Genomic DNA, 12,754 nt, shown 5'->3' with positions numbered 1-12,754 from the left:
AAACATTTTCGATTGGATTAAGACCTGGACTTCTGTTGTTTGTAGTCAAAAAAAAAAATTTTGAACGAGGCGGAAATTTTTGTTGACGTTTTTACCACATGAATACTATTATCATCTTGCTGAATTATGCTTCCATGCTATTATTTATATTTCGAATAGCTAATTAGAACATTGTCCAAGATCCCAATAAATCTTTCTGCCTTCATTTTGTTGTTGTATCATAAAACACAATTAGAGCTAATAAGAATTTACTCCCCGTATCATGATCGGGGGGTCATTTGCACGCAGATCCTACCAATAGTAGCTACGTCCATCGGGTCCGCCTAGATTAATTCTTTTCTCATTTCAAATAACGACATAATGCCATTTTTCCTTCCAAGCGATATGATTTTCTTTGTGGGAAGATGTAGGCTGGGGTTTGCCGTTTATTAAAATCGGTTTAATGTCTGTCTGTTTGTCACAAGCACTTTTCTCAGAAACGGCTATACAGATTGACACGAAATTTGGTGAGAAGGTGGGAACTATGAACGTCCAGACATGCAGTGAGTGATATCCTTCTACGTTGAGATTAAGGGGGGGGGGGGTCCCCATACATGCAATAGGGGTGTGCAACATTTGTTTCACCGAATATAGTCATGTTGAGTATCAAATGAAAGGTACTTTTCGAAGCCGGTCTTAGTTTTGACATTTGTTAGCAAGGTGGGGAGTGGGAGGAGTGGAAGGACCAAAAAATTAAAAAAAATATCATGCTACCTCTGTATGGTGCCCAGGCCTCAAAATACTCTCCATATCGATATCTGCTCAAATTAAGTTAATAATAATATATTACCATATTTTTGGGGAAATTGAGTAGAAACCCCCCTTAAGTTTATCCTAGATTTATAAAAGTGTGTAGTAGTATAGAATATAATGTGAAGCATGTTATCCCCAAGCTTGTTCAAAACCATACTATTTATTACTAACAAAGTTACAGTAGCTCAAAGTTGACTCTACCGGGTAAATTTACTGGAACTAAATATCAGTATCACACTAAAGTGAGTAGTCTGACCTTTCATACCTGAAATGCCGAGCTTTCGGGTTCCCGACTTGTTTCCTATTTGATGCTTCTTACCGTGCTTGAAATCTTTTGTACTCGATGCGTTCTAGTTGAAAGTTAGAATTTCGACACAATTTGTGATGCGTTTAACTTATTTTTAGTGGCATTTTCCTTGAAAATGTTGATTTGTCAGCGGACCATCTTCATGCCTCCTGCAAATTTGAAGTGGAAATGCCGTATTGTCACCCAATTGAAAGGAATTTTATATCATTTCATCCGATCTATTAATTCGGTGACAAGTTTCACAATTTGAAATTCCAGTTTCTTTTAAAACCGCAGTTTAGCTTTTTACTTCTTTCGCAACTGGTCTTGATACCAGTCATGACGGAGCTGATACTATTACTCGTATTTCTAAAATATTTCAATTTACGTTTTGCTCCTTCCAATTTTAATCTAATTCCATTGACAAAAAGGACCATATTCCCGGAACCTTTACTTGAAATGAAAAGCGAATAGTAGAGCCTGTTATGAACCCATCTTCAAATGGTTGGCTCGTTAAGAATGAATTAATTTGGTAATTTTGCATACAACACTGATTTTTGGGTTGCGATTAAGTTTTTAGGTAATAAAAATTTTTAGTTTTTTGTTTAATTTTGGATAATTTATTGACTATTTGACTACTTTGGGCTTTCAAGATAAATAAAGTAGGAAAATGAACAACGATTGAGACTGAATATTAAAGTGTAAAAAGATCCAGTTCAACAGTGCCATAAGATTGTCTTGTAGACGCGGCGGTTTGTTTGGAATATAAGAATTATTAGATTCAATATTATTTGGTGAAATTATAAATGCAACTTTGAAATATAAAGAATTCAAGGATATATTAAATAATGAAACCGTCTGAAAAATTTCATATTCATTACAACATTTTAAATTTAAACCAATTACTATTAGAAAGACCTAAATCTCTTATATTTGAGCAAATATCCTCAAAAGTCCTAAACATCACTAACTCACTCAAATAATCAACTATCATCAACTAACCCATTGTACTCCATGTCATAACCTAAACATATTACATACTTACATTTCATAATTAAATACATATTACTAATTACATTTGTTGCCGCAGGGTACCAGATATTAATTGTATTAACATTTTGAATAGCAGCGACTGCAAATAAACCTCTGAGCAAAACTACCAAACCAAAATATGGAAAGGAATATAATCTAATCTAATCTATACAGGAAATCTAATATACACTACTCGTCAAGTGATACCACATCTAGCGTTAGTAGAAGACTATTTTCAAGTATCTTTCTGTTCTTATACAAATTGTTTTAAGATTGAGTCATCATATAATGTCTTAAAGTCTAATTTGTGCAAAGAAAAACACTTTGTGTCATGCTTCCACTGTAAATCGGTACCATTTATCATGAAAATAATTTAAGTGCATCTGAAATTCGGATCTTATTATAGAAATTATAGTAGCAAGAAGCTTGCCAACACAAATGAAGAAGCATCCAAGTTTTTATTCAGATACCCACATCTTGCGCATGTACGATTTGAATTCTAGGTGAAATAGTAAAATAAATTGTTTCCATTTGTTTTAGAGAATAAGTTGACTTTATTTTGACCAACAAAGGTATTAGTTGGAAGATCACATGAAAGAATAAAAAATAAATATATATATATACAATAAGTATCCGTTTTTAGGTACATATTATTGTCTACAATTTGTATTACGTAGAGTAGAAATATATTTTAATGGGTATATTTGCTAGTGGTAGAGAGTAATAATACCAAATAAGAATAACGAAAATACTTTAGTCCTTATGTGATAAATATTTAAATATAATCACTAATAAAACACATCCATCTGTTTTTTGCTATGGTTATTTCGAGAATATTTGATTTCCTTTTATCAGGATCAAGGACACAACCATAAATTTCATGCTTTGGCTGCAGCATTATCCTCATCCTAATCGCGCAATCTGCTGATCCAGTTAATGACACTTTTCATAATCGGAGAGCACAATTGGTAGAATTTTTTTAAAATTGTGATTTCTCAGAAATGAAAATCATATTAATTTGCTTTTTTTATTTTCAAGATAAAGAATGTTGTTGTTATACCCACAGTTGTATTTGATATTAAAGCTGATTTTTTAAGGTTTTGTGTGTCACAGCCGATTTATTTGCAAACGGCCGAACCGATTGTCATGAAATTTAGTAAGAAGATGTTTTCTGTGTGTCCCTTTACATTTAGCAAATGGTGCCATTGTGTGTTGAGTTTGAAGAAGGGCTCTCCGTACATACGAAATGGGGATATAATTTTTTTAAAGAATATGAAAGGGCTCGATTAGTACTTTTTGAAGCTATTTCTGATATTGGGTGAAAGGTATGGGAATGAGGGCTCAAAATGTGTGTTTCAAAAAGTGAAATAGGTCTCGTTCTCAGAACCTACCCAACTGAAAAATCTGAAAAAATCACAGTATTGCATCTATATGAAATCTAGGCCTCAAAATACATAGGGTTTTGTGTGAAACAAAACCTTATTAAAACAACAATATATATATGCTCATACGCACTTGTTATTAACACTTAGCTCACAGCGAAATTTCATCATAAATACAACTTCGATTTTACCCTGAATATGTGAGAATCTTCACTGAAGCTTTTGAATACTAGCATATATTGAAGGAGATGTTAGAAAGCAAAAATAAATCTAAGAGAGCCAATAATTTATAATATAATTTTGAGGAAAAGGAATTGGAATACTTATCAGAATTTGAAACCTTATCTGCAGAAGAAACCCAATACTTGGATTTTATTTCGTATTTCTAATTTTTGTGCTAGCGTAAATTGCTTTGTGACAATTAACTTGTGAGAAATAAAAGATTTTTATCTTTGTTCTTGTCTTTGCCTGTCTTATAATATCTATTTCCAATTATCTAAGAAGTCGGGAAATCAAAATGAAACCTGCTGTTATCGGCTTTGACAACATAAACTAAAGGCTATACATTCAGCGTTTGCGAGGCAAATTTTAGAAATATAAGCCTCCTTAACATTCATGTCCCTACAAAGGAGACTGCAACGTCGGAGAAAGATACCTTCCACAAGACAGTAGAACGAACTGTTTGCCTATCCCAGGTATGATATCAAAATCATACTGGGTATTTTAACAACCAAGTAGGAATGGAGCCCGTATTCAGGCGACTTATTGGCTCCCATAGCTTACATAGAAAAATCAATGATAATGAACTACGGATTATTCATTTAGCAATTTCGCCCAAAATGGTTATTGCAAGTATCTCGTTTTCGTAGAAAGTGACCACGTGTTGATTGAACGCCGCCAACGCTCAGCCTTTATGAATAATAATAATATCGTTGGCGCAACAATCCATATTAGATCAGGGCCTTGCAGTGTGTTAGAGTACTTCATTCAAGACTGTAACGGTACAATACAGTAGTACACTGTAGGAGGCAATGTGGTCAGCACTCAAGTACTCATTCACAGCTGAGTCGACTGGTATCCGACATCAAATCGCGATTCGAATTGCACTGCCACCAGTGAGACTTGAACCGCGACCTTCCGTACAACAGCCTTGTGCTCTAACCACTCAGCTATCCAGACATATGTATGTTATAATATATAGGGGAGCCAATATAGAGTCGGATCACTATCTAAGTCAGGAAAATGAAGCCCTGCACCTCAATGCTCATCCTGCCAAAGGGTTCAGGTTTTTTCGCGAAGACAACCGCGGCTAGTTCATCCGCGAAACTGATTATCAGTGGCATCTTTTGTCACGGGAAGGACAAGGACCCCATTGTACATCACTCCCGCAGGAGAGGACCCAACTCTGAATTCTGTGGTGTTCCTGCCATGATAATGTTCTGTTTAGGCCGCTCATCAGTATCGTACCAAAGTGTCCTTTCCAAGAGGTAACTTTGAAGGAGCTAAGTCAAGTAAATAGGGACAGCCGTTTTAGCTGAATTGAACGCATTTTTAACGTTCACAGTATAGTACAGTACAATATTTATTGGAAAACATCGAGCGAACTTCAAAACCACATCTATGGCACATACCCTTTGGGCTTGACGAAAACCAAGCTGCCGTTTCGATAGGTTATCCCAATATCCTATTTTAGGGAGAAGTCTCTCTGTAAATTACCCTTTCTAGAATTTTCGCTGCCGTGCGTATAATCCAAATAAGGCGGGGTGAAAATGGACGCCCCGGTTGTTTATTCGGCTTCAGTAGCGGAATTAGTTTTTGAGGAGTGAGGAAAACTCCTTCTACCATACATGCCTCAAATACGCTGATAAACCCATTGGGTCTAGTGCTGGTGCATATATCATAGCTTGCTTAAGCCTACCTCAAAGGTTCGCGTATACTTCCCGTTTCTTGCCGAACTCTGGTCTTCTTTTAGTTCGATGGGAGATCGTCCTTACTCGAAAACATGTAGCTCGTAACTCCGCGATTCTTTCCTTCTAATAGTTGATTGCTTATTTGCAAGAATCCATCTCTTCGGCATGGGAGCATTGCGTGTTACCATTATGCGACTCATAATTCGTGCTACTTTTTCTGAAACCGCACACGCATGGTCTCCTAATAGTCTCTCCATGAATCCATCCTCTACAAACGTTGTCACGGACGGGTCTTGATTTTCAGCTCCGGGGGAACGCATATTGGCCCATTTTCTATCTATAGGATAATTGTCTAATGGTCATTATAAGTATAGTGTTACTGAAAAACCAAACAATTCTCCTCACATATGTTCGTAGTTCGACTTCCTCAGCCCGCTATCCACAAATCACCGACTACGACTACGCTAATCATAGATGGGAGATTCATTTATATTAACTTTATTTCTTCATTATATCCAAGGTTCACCTAAATACTGGGCATCTGATGCTGCCTGTGATGTGCCAAAAGTCGAGGCCTTTTTACCTCCTGCAAAGCATACATTTAGTGTTAGCCTTGCACTCTCTGAATAAATGATCTTCTTCCCCACATTTGTTGCACCTCTGGTTTCAACCTCAAATTTCTCTAAGATTTTACCTTGTTGCAACATACGGCATCTTGCACCAACATATGTCGTTCTGATAATAGCTACGAGTATAAGTTTCTCTAGAATGCTGCTCCTACGTAGGGTACAACGGATACACTCCCTAAAATCGACGAAGAGCAGATTAAACGAAGATCTAAACTTGGCGCACTCTCCCAAGATGATCCACATGGTGTTTATGTAGTTAATGCACGATAATTCAGAGTAGAAACCCGCCTTCTCTCTGTTTCAGGGTTATTTGAGCTATTGTCTTTGGCGGAAGCAAGACGCAAACGAAAAAATGTAACCATTATATTGTGATCCCTTTCAAAGACGATATCTCTATCCTTTCCTGATTGTGATACAGAAGACAATGGTTACCAAGGCTGTGTTTCCCCATCAAATGTCCAACCAAGTTGTTGCCAAAGCCCATCTTGGCATTCAAGTCACACGTTGCGATCACAATGTCACCTTCAGGAAGCCTCTTCCGAGCTGCATGTGAGTGCTCATAGAAAGCATCCTTGGTGGTTGGTCTATAGTACTGTATGTTTCTTAACTTCCAGTCAGACTCCTGTCAGAGAGCGTGCCTTACCATTGTAAAATACTGTAAACTTATCCACTTTATCATTGCCTACTATGTAATATTTTCTCTAAAAATACTGTAAACTTATCATTGCCTACTATGTAATATTTTCTCTAAAATACTGTAAATTCATATGTACCGGCCTACTAAGTATAGGTAAAAATTGTATAAAATAGAAAATATGAATTAAAAATACGTAGTTCGTTGGAACTATCAAACTCAAGCTTAACGTGTTTTATTCTGTGGAGTCCAAGCAATTTGCTGCTCCCAAAATTTACACTGCTTGACTAGATCATTGTGGAGTTCAGGCAATTGCTGCTCCCATAGCTGGTTAGTCTGGAGTTTTGGCATTTAGCTGCTCCGACTAACCATAATCTAATCTAGAAAGAAAGAAGAGTAAGGTATTGCCAAGTGGACTGGCAACAATCACATAAGGTGGCACATCACAGGGATTGCCAAGTGGACTGGCAACAACCACATAAGGTGGCACATCACACCATGGCCGTCAGAAACAACCTGCCACTGGGTTCACTACCACTCGGCTTTCCAGAGTTCAAACGCACATTGCCGTAAAATGGAGAGGAGTATTCCCCAGAGTCTCACCGTCTTACTTCGCTTCAAGCTTATATTCCAAAGATTCTCGCTGAAGTTGGAGAAAGCGAGAATTCTGGGGACCCTCGATATCATTGACGAGGATCGTACGCACATTCCAGAAACCAATCATTAACCGTTTTCAACAGGTCGTAGCGTCAGTCCCTATCTGAGGCGTTGTTGACGTTTCGGCGGCAACAGATTTTGGAAATTAGCAGGTTGTTAGCTCACAAATTTCTTTGCTTTAGTCGCCTCTAACGACAAGCGACCTGGAAACGGTAACAGATAAACAATTTATTATCTATATATTATTGAATTGGATAAATTATTATTATTTTCGGTGTAAAATAAAATCAAAGAACCCCGCAAGAAACAGCCTAGGAACAGATTTCTGTGCTTGTTCCGCTTGTGTGTTCTTCCTTTTGTAAGTTATTCGCTTCTTTCAAACGATGTCCTCCGGCATAGAGTCAGGTTCTTCGGTAGCTGTCGTGACCGTACGATGCCGCTGTTTTGGCGTAGGAGCCCGGTAGCATGGTGCTTCCAGCTCGAGGCCCAATTCACTTTGGCCGGTGTAACAGCGGATGCCGTTCAATTCAATTAGGTGCTGGTCGGGCAGGACGAGGAGGCGGTTGCGCTTTGCTCCGATATTCTCGAGGACCGTTCTTATACTCGACTTAAAGAGCAGCTCATAAAACGCCTGTCAGTAAGTGGGACGACTAACCTTAACCACTTACTGAAGGAGCTAACGCTAGGAGACCTTGCGCCAAGGCAAATGCTGCGTGAAATAGTAGTTGGGTGGTGATAAAGTCCGCACTGAGCTGCAACAGTCTTTGTGGCTACAGAGGCTCTCGGCGAGTATACAGGTCATCCAGGCTTGTGCGGATTCGGGATCTTTGGATACGTAAGCCGTCACTGCGAATAAAATCCATGAGGTTCACGTGCGACCCATGGTTGGTGAAGTGTCTCTCGGTGCTTTGCGTTCGGGAAGTAGGATTAGATCAAAGTCTAGATCCGCCTCCCAAAATGATCGAATAGTAGCTCCTCGGGGCCTTCGGCAAATACCGGGACATGCTGATACCATCGTAGGTTCGTTGACTATGACATCTACCAGTCCTGCAACTTCTCACCGAAAAAAAAAGTGATTTGCCTGGAGTTCTGGCACCCTCTCCATCATTTTTGAAGACTGCCAACCCATGTTTTAGCGTACATCTTCAAAAATACCGCAACATCACTACCAAGCAAAGTTCCTTCAAGCCTGTTAAGCATCGTGTTCAGCACCACATCAACACTACCTACTCCCCGATCTTTTTAAGGTGCGTCCATTACCACCGCAGAAACTCACAGCTGCGCGCAAAGAGTCCGAAGCAGGGTATTTGCAGATCTTCAGACAGTTGCTAGTCTTCGCCACTTCACATGGTCCCTAAATCCAATGGCGACTACAAACGTCTAAATTCTCAGACGATTCCAGACCGATACCCCATCCCATTCATCCACGATTTTGCGCAGCCTATCGCAAACTGCCGTATTTTGTCGACCTTGGACTTGGTTAAGGCATACCATCAGATCCCTGTAGCTCCCGAAGACATTGCGAAAGCGGCATTATGCACGCCTTCCCGACCCTATGAGTTCACTAGGATGACTTTTGGACCGTGTAACGTGGCGTAAACCTTTCAAAGATTCATCCACTCTGTGCTGCGAAATCTCCACTTCTGTTTCGTATATTTGGATGATGTTCTGATCGCGTCTTCCTCTGAGTCCAAACATTTGGCGTACCTTGAGTGCATTTTTCAATGTCTCCTTGAGGCCGGCCTAGTACTTAACGTGGTTGCTAATGCTTTGTCACGTGTTGCACAGGTCAAGATCTGCGCCACCATCGATTTTCTGGCAATCGTCCAGGCGTAGAAGGACGACAAAGTTCTTCAGAGCTTGAGGACCACCTGCAAATACATATTCAGGGAGTTCCTTATCTTCGGCTCAACATCCAGTATATACTGCGAGACCTCAGACAAGATACCAAGGCCATATATTCTGGCGATTTCTGAAAGGAAGTATTTCACGCCGTTCACGATTTAGCGCATCCAGACATTCGGACAACGAACCGTTTAGTTATGAACAAGGACGTTAATTCATGGGCCAGACAGTGCATCGCATGCCAGAAGTGCAAGACTACAAGCATATATTTGTGCGTATCTCAATTCGCCATTTCGGTTTGCAATCGACAAGCTTTGTTTACAAATTCCAAACAACCGGGGTGTCTATGCTGCTGAAATTCAACAACTTTTCAATTTTGTTATCAATTCATTCAATTCAATTATTCATAATTGACAACAGTCAATTGGGAAGGCAATTTTGGCCATCACCAACAAAGTTTCAATTATGTGTGCGGCGGTAAAATACACAAATTTGTTGAGAATGTTGAGTTTCCAAACATACTTGAGCCGAGGAGAATGTCAATTTAATTTTATAATGAATATCTGACGTCAATGGACATATACTTTATACGAATCTCTCTGTCTAATGAAGGAAAAACTTCATCATGAAATGCGTGATACCTAATTATTATTAATTAAACACTTACCAGTAATTACTATTCGCAGATGGGTTACTGCTTTCATTTGATCTGAATGAAGCTCAGTGTTCAGTTTACATTTATGGCTCGAGCCACCATGTCCCAGTTTACAAAAAAAATAATGCGCGTGATCCTCATTTACATATATTACTCCCTGAAAGTCCTAGGCTTGTCCTCTGTTACTATCAATTTTTCAACCCTCGAAGTGACCGTGTCATATTCCTCTATTGCGTACTGTGTATTTTCGAACTTGCTTATAATTGGAATTATTCCATTCATTTCCCTAAGTTCGGATAAGGTAGAATATATCAATCAGCGGATCCTGGCGATGGTCATTTTGTTTATTAATTCATATGCGACACTCTTGACTATAATCGCTACAGTGTTCCTGAATCTTATCTACCGACATCAAGTTGCGTCACTCTTGAGTACATACATTAAGTTGGTCAACCATGTTACCATTTTGACGACGCAGGACTTTTATGATATGCACTTTCTACGACTTGTGGTCTTTAAAATATGGTGTCCTTACAGCAATCTTCTATGCTCTGTGTGTGTGATGTTTATGCTGAAAATGCAGAAAATGTCAAATTTTGTGCCTTCAGTTATATTTTCCGGGATTTTACTCCAAATGGTTGTTTCCGCGATTAACCTTTTCTATATAGCATTACTATATTTGTGGCGAATGAACAAACTCCTCGATGAGCAACTATCGAAGACTTTGATTGTTTTGCATTGCAATAAGGAACCAAGCATGCAAAGGTGTTGTGACATTAGTGATGCAATAGATAACATTGCGATTTTGAAATCGAACTTATACAATTTATGTGTTGAGGTACAGGGAGTATTTCGCTTTCAAAAACTAATTTCCATGGTCAATTACTTTTTAGAAGTGATTTCAAAATGGTTCCTTTTCTATTCCTTGATGATCACCGTTGACCAAAAGAACGCTTTTCTTGTTTCGGTAATATTTTACGGATTGTTTTTCCTCCTTTTCGAAGTTTTCCTCCTCATTTATGCATCTGATTTGGTCATCAGAATTCCGACTGCGGAACAGGATAATCTGAATAGAAAATATCTCCAGATTCAGGCTGCGGATGAGAGGCTAGAGAGAAGTGTAAGTGAATGTTTAATAGAATATTTGGTAATTATGATTTAAGTATTTGTAGAACGAAAGAGAAGGGTAAATAACAGTTCACACTAACCCTGTAATATTTTTTCCCAAAGTGGTTTCATCTGCAAATCTTCCAAACAATTGTAAGATAATGCTTGAAAATGAATAACCCGTTGGAGGAGATGACAATTTCAGCCAGTTCCGCCTTTAATCTAAGGGTACACAATATTATTGAATAAGGCTTATATACTATCCTTGTTGGATAAACCAAACATTGACCAAGGGAGTAGAACCATCCTTAAGCCCTAAAGAAATGGAAAAAGGTCCTGTGCCCTGTCGGCACACGCTTGCACGCCTCTGTGCTAACGGGGCTCAGGAAAGTGCGGGAGGTTCTTTTGAACACTTCAGGCCCTGTCACGTCATGAACAAAATTTCGCGTGTCCTTTAGCCAATGTGTGTAAGAGCACCGGGCAACGGCAACAAATGCAAAAAGATACAAACTGCGAAAATGCAAACAACCTGAATACTTTAAAGGTATTATAAGCTCTGGATTCAATTCGTTTCATTTAAAAGAATCTAGATGATTGAATATTTCTTAAACCAATATGCGATTGTCATTCGATTACGAGACTAAAAAGGTGAAACCATCGAATGAAAAGTTAGAAAAATTGACAAATTGCTGGAAAATTAATAAAAATTAAAATTTAAATCAGGATCTGAACTTTCGTCACCTCCAGAACAGAGATGATAGAGATGCCCTATGTGATACTATGTCTTCCCCCTGTGATGTGCGGTGCTATAATATAGTTAGGCGTTGTGCTCTTCTTATTATTTCTCCTCGCCGTTTCTGCTTCTAACTTGTGTTCCCCCCAGCATACCGGAATCAGTCTTTTCGTTTGTGCTATGTAGTTCTTAGATGGCACTATGTCGTTCAACCCTTTTATCGTTTTTTTTTTAAGATCCGATGAAGTCACAGAGTGTGTGATCCCTATTCTTCTTTTCCTGTCCAAGTTTTTAACGATTGATGTCAGTGCCCCTATTTCTTGCCGTTTCGCCATTTCCCGCATGAGTCTTCCAATAATCGACGGTTAAAAGCCATCTTCACTTCGGTGTCGATGATGTACTTCTTTTCATTCTTAAGTCTCCCAGCACTGTGGACCCGGTAAAAGTGTAGGTGCCATAGGCATTTTAATTTCTAAAGAAAAAATCGCCGCCTTTATAATACTTCAACTCCGTCAAAGAAAGGAAGAGGGACGAGTAATTATAATCTAAATGCAGTGTGAGGTGCGAATTATGCATTCAAAAGCGATAGAAGTTTGTGGGCTGGCAAGTTGCAGATTTTGAAACTTTATTTCCGACCTCATATAAGGTCGAACTTACTAGTAACGACCGTATCTGGACATAAGTTTTTTTTGGAATGTGCTCTTCGACATGGTGATGGTTAACCCTAGAATGCTCGTTTCCTCTAACACGAGCGAGAGCTCCAGTGTCACAAGTTGGGTATTCTAGGGTTAAGTAAGATTAGATCGTGCAATTCTGAAGAGCTCCTCTATCACTTTTACCACACTGATGAAATCAAGCATGAATCCAATGTTGGTAATTCCAAGGTGCGTCCTTATTACTTGGAAGTCGGTTTCGGACCTGATACTGACTACGAGATTCCGGCCATTACGAATACATGGAACTTTCCATAAGGAATTGAGTTCACTTCAGTAGAGACTTCCTGAGGGTGATGTGATGTGAATGTTAAAGTGGGCCACCTTGCTGGGCACGTGATGCAGAAACACACAAGAGGTGAAAGGAACCCTTCACTAT

At 38.9% G+C, this 12,754-nt stretch overlaps 1 protein-coding gene across 3 annotated transcripts in view; it reads left to right on the top strand.

Annotated features, from left to right (window-relative positions):
• Positions 1-9,917: 9,917 nt before the first annotated feature.
• LOC119653909 (putative gustatory receptor 36a) overlaps positions 9,918-12,754 on the top strand; it is a 60,714-nt gene continuing 57,877 nt past the window's right edge. For all 3 annotated transcript variants that reach the window (XM_038059054.1, XM_038059053.1, XM_038059055.1), the window contains exon 1: positions 9,918-10,942. In XM_038059054.1, coding sequence (XP_037914982.1) covers positions 9,923-10,942 — 1,020 coding nt within the window. In that variant the 5' untranslated portion in view covers positions 9,918-9,922. The remainder of the gene's footprint in view (positions 10,943-12,754) is intronic.

This window comes from Hermetia illucens, chromosome 4, assembly GCF_905115235.1.
Source record: "Hermetia illucens chromosome 4, iHerIll2.2.curated.20191125, whole genome shotgun sequence".
Lineage (NCBI taxonomy): Eukaryota > Metazoa > Arthropoda > Insecta > Diptera > Stratiomyidae > Hermetia > Hermetia illucens.
The sequence above is the reverse complement of the archived record's forward strand: the minus strand, read 5'-3'. Positions and strand labels throughout refer to the sequence as shown.